The following is an 8,745-nucleotide window of genomic DNA, read 5'->3' as shown; positions in this document are numbered from 1 at the left end:
GTATGCCTGGGTACTAAAGTGGGTGTCTCGGAAACCACCGTTTGGTACCTGGGTTTGCTGGGCTTTTGTGTAAGGGATGAAGGTTTTTCCTAACTATTCATAACAGTGTTGGTGTGGCTTTAGTGGTGTGTTCCTCTTTATGTCTTTTTGAATTATATTAAAGTTTCATTAATTGATTTTTTAATTCAATTGAAAAAGGATGAAGTTGCACGTGATGATGGAATTATAAAAATAAAAATATGCATGTATGAATTAATTAATTCCACCTTATGTTATTATTATAATTAATTCAATTTGAATTATATTAAAGTTTAATTAATTAATTGAAAGTGAGGAATGGAAAATTAATTTTTCCGCTTTATGTATTAAATTTTAAATTGAAATTTTGGAATTATTTGTATGATAGATTTGTAATCACCAAAGTGACCAAATCTTTATGTTTTATTTAATTCCAAATTATGGTTGAATTTTATTCATGATATAATTTTTGGAATTATTTGTATGATAGATTTGTTAATCACCAAAGTGATCAAATCTTTAAGTTTAATTTAATTCCAAATTACTGATAAATTTTATTTCAATTACCTATAGAATGGATGCTAAATTATTTATTTATGGGTAAATTGAAATTCATTATTATAAGGCATTTTGGATCACCCAAAGGTTGATTAGTTGTCCTTATAATTAATGGATATGATTGTTTGTAGCGAGTATGTGTTATTAGTTTTGATTGTATATCCAAAGATAACAAGTATTTCTAGTTAATGCATATATCTTGGCAAATAATGTTAATATTATTAGCATCATTATGTTTTGTGTATTAATGTATCTCCCAAAGGAGAACATTAGCATGCATAGAATGTTTTCTGAATTTGTATTATATGTTTAGTTTACGTCTCGAAGTATTAATGTTAAGTATGTGTGATAAAGTATCTGTTCCTGTATCTTAATGTGAATGAACATAGCAAATAATATTAAGTTCGTTCTTCCCAAATTGATAGTGCAAAAGAATTCATGAAATTTGTGGAAGAGAGCTCCCAAACTACTGATAAGTTTCTTGCTGGGACATTACTGGGTACCTTAACCTCCATGAAATTTGATGGTTCTCGTACTATGCACGAACATGTCATGAAAATGACTAATATTGCGACAAGACTTAAGTCTCTTGGAATGGTAGTGGATGAAAATTTTCTCGTGCAGTTTATCTTGAACTCTTTACCGTCCCAGTATAGTCTTTTCCAGATGAACTATAACACTATGAAAGATAAGTGGAATATGCATGAATTGCATAGCATGTTAGTTCAGGAAGAGACTAGACTGAAGAATCATGGAAACCACTCCATACACTATGTGAACAATCAGGGAGCTGGAAAGAAAGTCTTTAAGAAACATGGAAAGGGTAAAGGACCACTGAAGATAAATGAGTTCTCTACTAAGCTCTAGAAGAAGAATGACAAATGTCATTTATGCAAGAAATCTGGACATTTCCAAAAGGATTTTCTGAAATGTAAGGCTTGGTTTGAAAAGAAGGGTAAGCATAATGCTTATTATGTATGTTTTGAATCAAACTTAATTGAAGTTACACAAAATTCCTGGTGGATTGATTCTGGATGCACAACTCATGTTTCTAATATGATGCAGGGATTCCTTTCAACCTGAACCATAAAGCCAAATGAAAAGTTTGTCTTCATGGGGAATAGAGAGAAGGTTCAAGTGCAAGTTGTAGGGACTTATCGTTTAATCCTCGACACTGGATTTTATTTAGACTTGATGGATACTTTTTATGTACCTAGTATATCTAGGAATTTAGTTTCATTGTCTAAATTTGATGTTGTCGGATACTCTTTTAAATTTGGGAATGGTTGTTTCAGTTTATATTAGCGTACCTTTTTTATTGGATCTGGTACTCTTTATGATGGATTATATAAATTGAATCTTGATAATTCATATGTTGAAACTCTTATGACCTCGCATCATAATGTTGGCACTAAACGTAGTTTAGTGAATGAATGTTATGTGGCACAAACGTTTGGGACATATTTCCAAAGAAAGGATGGAGAGATTGGTAAAGAATGAAATAATCCCAAATTTAGATTTTACTGATCTAAATGTATGTGTGGATTGTATTAAAGGCAAACAAACAAAACACACAAAGAAAGGAGCCACAAGAAGTACTCAGGTTCTTGAAATTATACACATTGATATATGTTGACCTTTTGATGTAAATTCTTTCAATAAAGAAAGGTATTTTATCACCTTTATTGATGATTTTTCACGTTATGGTTATGTCTATTTACTGCATGAAAAATCCCAAGCAGCGAATGCCTTGGAAGTTTATGTAAATGAAGTGGAAAGACAATTAGACAAAAAAGGTTAAAATTGTCAAGTCAGATAGAGGTGATGAATATTATGGAAAGTATGATGAAAGTGGAAAACACCCTGGTCCGTTTGCTAAGTTCCTTAAGAGACGTGGTTATTTTACTCAATACACAATGTCAGGTACACCACAGCAAAATGGTGTTTCGGAAAGGCGTAATCGAACCTTAATGGATATGGTTAGGAGCATGTTAAGTAAGTCAATTGTACCTGTTTCATTGTGGATGTATGCTTTAAAATCTACCATGCATCTGTTGAACAAGGTTCCTAGTAAGGTAGTTCAAAAGACACCTTTTGAATTGTGGTCAGGAAGGAAACCCAGTTTGAGACACCTGCATGTTTGGGGATGTCAAACAAAAGTTAGAATATACAATTTGCAAGAAAAGAAATTGGATGCAAAAACAACCAGTGGATATTTCATTGGTTATCCAACAAAGTCAAAAGGGTATATGTTTTATTGTCCTACCCATAGCAAGGGAATTGTTGAAACAGTGGGAGTGAAGCTTCACGAAATGAGGAGATTAAGGAAGTCAGAGTACAAGTTTCTTTAACTAGTACTTCAACTTCAATATTGTTGTTCCTAATGTAGTTGAACCACTCAACGATGATGAAGAACAACAAATTAATGATCACGAAGTTAACAATGAACATGTAGTAGAACAACCACAAGAAATAGAATTAAGAAGATCTCAAAGAGAAAGAAGGTCTGCTATTTCGAATGATTATGTGGTTTATCTACAAGAGTCAGAAAATGACTTAAGTATTGATAATGATCCGGTTTCATTTTCAAAAGCCATCAATGATGATAATTCTGATAAGTGGTTAGATGCCATGAAAGAGGAGCTTGAATCAATGGCACAAAATGATGTATGGGACCTTATAGAATTGCCAGAAGGATGCAAGAGAGTCGGGTGTAAATGGGTCTTTAAGACTAAACGTGACTCTCATGGCAATATTGAACGTTACAAGGCCCGACTTGTTGCCAAAGGTTTTACCCAAAAGGATGGCATTGATTATAAGGAAACATTTTCACCTGTTTCTAAGAAAGATTCCTTTAGAATTATCATGGCGTTAGTAGCTCATTATGATCTTGAGTTGCATTAGATGGATTTCAAAACTGCCTTTTTGAATGGGGATTTAGAAGAGGATGTTTATATGGACCAACCAGTGGGGTTCATTGAAGAAGGAAAGGAACACATGGTGTGTAAACTTAAAAAATCAATATACGGGCTTAAACAGGTTTTTAGACAATGGTATCTTAAGTTCAATGATACTATTGTGTCCTTTGGATTTAAGGAAAACATCGTTGATCGGTGTATATATCTGAAGGTTAGTGGGAGCAAGTTTATATTCTTGATTTTGCATGTTGGTGATATCTTGCTTGCAACTAATGATCTTGGTCTATTAAGTGAGACTAAGAAGTTTCTCTCTAATAACTTTGAGATGAAAGATATGGATGATGCATACTATGTGATAGGAATTGAAATATTCCGTGATAGATCACAAGGATTGTTAGGTTTGTCTCAGAAAGCATATATTAATAAATTTTTAGAGAGATTCAGAATGCATAAATGTTCAACATCTCCTGTTCCAATACAGAAAGGATACAAATTTAGTCTCATGCAATGTCCAAAGAATGATTTGGAACGGAAACAGATGGAGAATATACCTTATGCATCTATTGTTGGGAGTCTAATGTATGCTCAAACTTGTACACGACTAGATATTAGTTTTGCAGTTGGTATGCTTGGTAGATACTAGAGTAGTCCAGGATTGGATCATTGGAAAGCTGCAAAGAAAGTTTTAAAATACTTACAAGGAACGGAGGATCACATGCTTACTTATAAAAGATCTGATCATCTTGACGTAATTGGATATACATATTCAGATTTTGTTGGTTGTGTGGATACACGAAAGTCTACATTTGGTTATGTGTATCTTTTAGCCGGAGGAGCGATTTCATGAAAAAGTGTGAAGCAGTTAGTCATTGTTGCATCCACCATGGAGGCTGAATTTGTGGCATGCTTTGAGGCCACAGTTCAGGCTAATTGGTTGCGAAATTTTGTTTATGGACTTGGAATTGTTGACAGTATTGTCAAGCTGCTGAGAATTTATTGTGATAACTCCGCAGTTGTCTTCTTTTCTAAAAACGACAAGTATTACAAAGGTGCTAAACATATGAAATTGAAATACTTTGTCATTAAAGAAGAAGTTCATAAACATAGTGTCAATAGAACATATTAGCACTTATCTGATTGTTGACCCTTTAACAAAAGGGTTATCGCCCAAAACATTTACTGATCATGTTGTAAATATGGACATTATGTCTACTAGTGAATTATGAATGTTGTTATTAATGTTTATTTGACACTTTGAACTCATTGATAAATAAAGTTTCTGAAATTTATGTTTTCTACGTTATGTATATACATGTAAATTATGTCGTGAAAAACAAATTATGTTGTTATTGATAAAAATGACATTATGTTTGAACCTATTATGGATTTCTCATTATAAATCCATATTAAGGAGAAAGAATGATATAGTAGTACATGGTAGGAAATGTGTTGATTGAAATGACATGTAACTGTCATGACTCTTATTATTTTATATCCTTGATTTTGATGGATGATAGAACCAATTTACGTAAGGCCTTTTAAATGCGCATTTATGTAATTATTAAATCATGAAAGTATTATAACTCATATGATTCAAGTGGAAGAATGTAAGAAATTATGTAAATTAATTTCTATAAAGTGATTCACATGACATAGAGTTTGGGCTTTGGGCCCGAATATGATTTAATAATAATAATATAATAAAGGGTCAATTGGTTAACATCAGAAATATATATGTGATGATACCTAATGAAAACCAACATCTGATGGAGATTGAAAATTAAAAGCAATAGGGTTTTGTTTCTGCAAATGAAATTCGTCTCACTGTTAACCATGAAGAAGGAGTGTGATAATAACGGAATTGCCAAGAGATAAATTAAGAATAAAGGAGGTATAGAAACTGCTCACATAGGATCTCTCATGGATCAAGGGAAGTGCATATCTCTTTCTTAATTGTATGAAAAACTTGTGAGACTCATAGACTGATAAGATCTGTATGTGAACATTATTGTATGTGTTCATCGTGTTTAAAATTTACAAATAATCCTCCATTTTAACTTACTTAACTATAATAATAACATACTCCAACTACTAATTTAAAAAAAAGATGTCAAATCCAAAGTGAATATTTTTTGATAGCTCAGTCACAGCAAAAAAAGAATAAAAAAAACCATTTTAGAAACTTAAGGAGTTAAATTGGAATTGTTAAACAATAAAGGATCTTAATGAACATAAAATGTAAGTTAACATAAAACGTAAGTTAACAAATTAACAAATAAAATTAAAATGTTTAAATTCGTAATATTGTTTTTGAAAAAAATTATATTTTTATTAGTGTCATTGTTATTAATTATACCCTCAATTATAATTTGTTGGCCACATTAGCCTATAATTAAAATTAAAAAATATTATTTTATTAAAATTTAAAATGATGATAAAACACAATGGGAATGGATACTATGGTTAGTAGGAGGCTTGCCAAATGAATGTCACCCCAAAGGATATCTTGAGCTGAATGGAGAACGAGTGCACTCGTCAAGTAGAGACATAATACTTGGTTGTTGTTTCTCCCCGTTAACCACCAAACACTTCATCATCGAAACTGCTCTCAACTTATCTGGCAAGTCAATGGAAGCGACCACCGACGACGGTGACTGCAGAGGATGATCTGCCAAATGCACAATCTCATCTCAATCTCGTCACATGTAACATTAAAATATATAAAAGAATACATATAAATATGTCACTACGCGTATAGATATTTTGTAACCTCTTTCCTTATTATATTAAAATCAACATTTAGATTTGTTATAATTTTTCTCATAACTAAACTAAGTTGTTACCATTATAATATGTATGATTAACAATTGACTTTATCAATAAAATTATGTTAAATATATTAACTATAACTTATTATATTAAAATCATTATTTACATTTGTTATATTTTTTTCATAACCAAGCCAAATTGTTACGATTATATTTATTATATGATTAACAAACTTTATTTAGAAAATTAATTTAGAATATATTTACTATGACTATATCTTAATGTTACATTCGATGATAATGTGTTGAATCAAAATCCATTTATCAGTGAAAGTATGAGAAAAAAAAGTGAAAATTGAAGTCATAGAAGAGAAATTCAGAAGAGATGAAAAACAAATATAGATGAGTATAAATAAATAAAAATAACACACAAAGTTTCACAGCTTTTTTTACTTATTATTTTTCTCTCTCCTATCAAACAACATACATTGACTACATATTATCCATTCACAACTAGAGACACATAAGAAATTACTGACTTCTCAATCTTTGTATTCTCATCTTCATCTGTCATTGTTTGATTTGTTCATTTGGACACCTTTTGTCTTTTTTAATGTTTTTTAGTCTTCACTGGAATTTTTATCTTAGGAAGTCAGATTTAAGGTGGACTATTTGGTGGATCTTATTTTGAATTTATATTCTTTTAATGCTGTCCTCCAAAAAAAAGTATAGACTATATTATATCCTATGTAACAAGGTTTACATACTGGTGATGCAAGGTTTACCTGAGGTTCTCTTTAGTAATTTAATATTGCAATATCATTTTTTTGCTTAAATATTTTCAATTGTACCTTATTCAGTGATTTGTTTTTATATAATACCGTAGTCTCTCTCTTAATATGTCATAATTAATAAATTAATTTTTAATTTTGTTCCACCATTATTAGTTATGATAATTTGGAATAAATAGAGAATCTTTTTACACCCAAAATAATTTTACACTCTGGGTTTGGAGTTTCCAAAATTCCTATTATACAACAACCACTAATATTCAAATTTTCGCTTAATATTATGATTAAAAATAACTTTAAGCTCATTTGTGATTATTTACGTATTAAAATATAGCAATCTTGTTGTGAGGTTCTTCTTACAACTTTTACGTACTACATTTTCACCACATACTTCATCCATCCACTATAGGTGCCATAAACAACTACAAAAGTGATGGCATGGTCGTTCTATTTTATCCATGAAAAGCTACATCATTTCAATTCTATCATTAAATTTGAATCACCCTTGTTCTTCAAGGATTTCTTTAGCATTATTAAACGGTTGTTTATCACACTTTTTCTTGAATTATTGTAGTCGATTATTCACAGCATGGTTAAATGACTTCTATAAAGGTTGACAGGCACTTAAAATTCTGCAGATGAGAAATTCAATGTAGAAAAGAAAGATGCAGCTGATAAAGGAAGATGCAACTGAAAAAGGTAAAATGCAGCAACTACAGAGAGAGAAACACAACAATGGGTGTAAGCTTGAAGAAGAAAAAAGAAGAAGCAAGAAAAGCAACCCGATGGATGCGGCAACAAGGATTGCACTATATGTCAAATAAAGATGAAAAGGACCCGAACACGACCACAAGTGCTCTTTGAAAAATGGGAGGATCCTTTCTGCAGAAGTGAATCCCCTGTATTAGCCTGGTGCGGTTGCAGCCCCCTTTCACTTCAAATCTTCACATAAATCATCATCATATCTTCTCTGCTTCACTTTGACAGGGCATCATTTAAGCAAACATTCTTAAGACCAACAGAGCAAGCAGGGTGATTGTTTTGGTGATAAGAACTTTATTGGATTTTATGTAACGTGAAATCTATATCCAACCAGTGGATTAAATTGAAAGAGAAACCAAGCAATTCCAAAACTTACTACTTACTTTATTCCTGCAGAATATTGATCTGAAAAGAAATTGGGATCTTTTTGTATGTAGCCTACACTATTTTTTTGGATGACGATTGACAAACACCCAATTTCATATTTTCTAGTAACCACTCGGTCTTACATCAATAATATAATATTTTTATTTTGAAGGGTGTCCACATAAATTTTCCTTTTCTTTTTGTTAAACGGAACTAAATAATCCCAACGCCACACCAATGATCATGATGTCAGAAGTTTACACCATGTTTCTAATGACTGTTCCAGATGTGATCCTCAGATCCACAAAATAGGATCCTTTCAAGTTGTTCATATTAAAAAAAAGTGTTGGATTGATTTGGTTTATCATCCAATCAATCACGATGTTGCGTGAGCAACATCAATCTACCTAGACAAGATGAGAGATAAGTGTCTCCTTAACTAGAATCATCTACCTATATTGTTATCTAATAGTAGATATCATTTATAAACTATGAGCCGGACCAAGTTTGTGAAGAGTAAACCAATTGATTAACTACACTAAACAGAATAGTTCAAATTAGCCT

General features: G+C 31.5%; 1 protein-coding gene across 1 annotated transcript; it reads left to right on the top strand.

The window, feature by feature from the left end:
- Positions 1 to 1,014: 1,014 nt before the first annotated feature.
- LOC137815635 (uncharacterized) lies at positions 1,015 to 1,443 on the top strand. The gene has a single exon (XM_068618749.1). The coding sequence runs from the start codon at positions 1,015 to 1,017 to the stop codon at positions 1,441 to 1,443; it is 429 nt and encodes a 142-aa protein (XP_068474850.1).
- The last annotated feature ends 7,302 nt before the right edge of the window (positions 1,444 to 8,745 follow it).

The sequence above is a fragment of the Phaseolus vulgaris genome, chromosome 1 (assembly GCF_000499845.2).
Source record: "Phaseolus vulgaris cultivar G19833 chromosome 1, P. vulgaris v2.0, whole genome shotgun sequence".
Classification (NCBI taxonomy): domain Eukaryota; kingdom Viridiplantae; phylum Streptophyta; class Magnoliopsida; order Fabales; family Fabaceae; genus Phaseolus; species Phaseolus vulgaris.
Note: the sequence above shows the minus strand (reverse complement) of the source record. Positions and strands in the feature narration are given on the sequence as shown.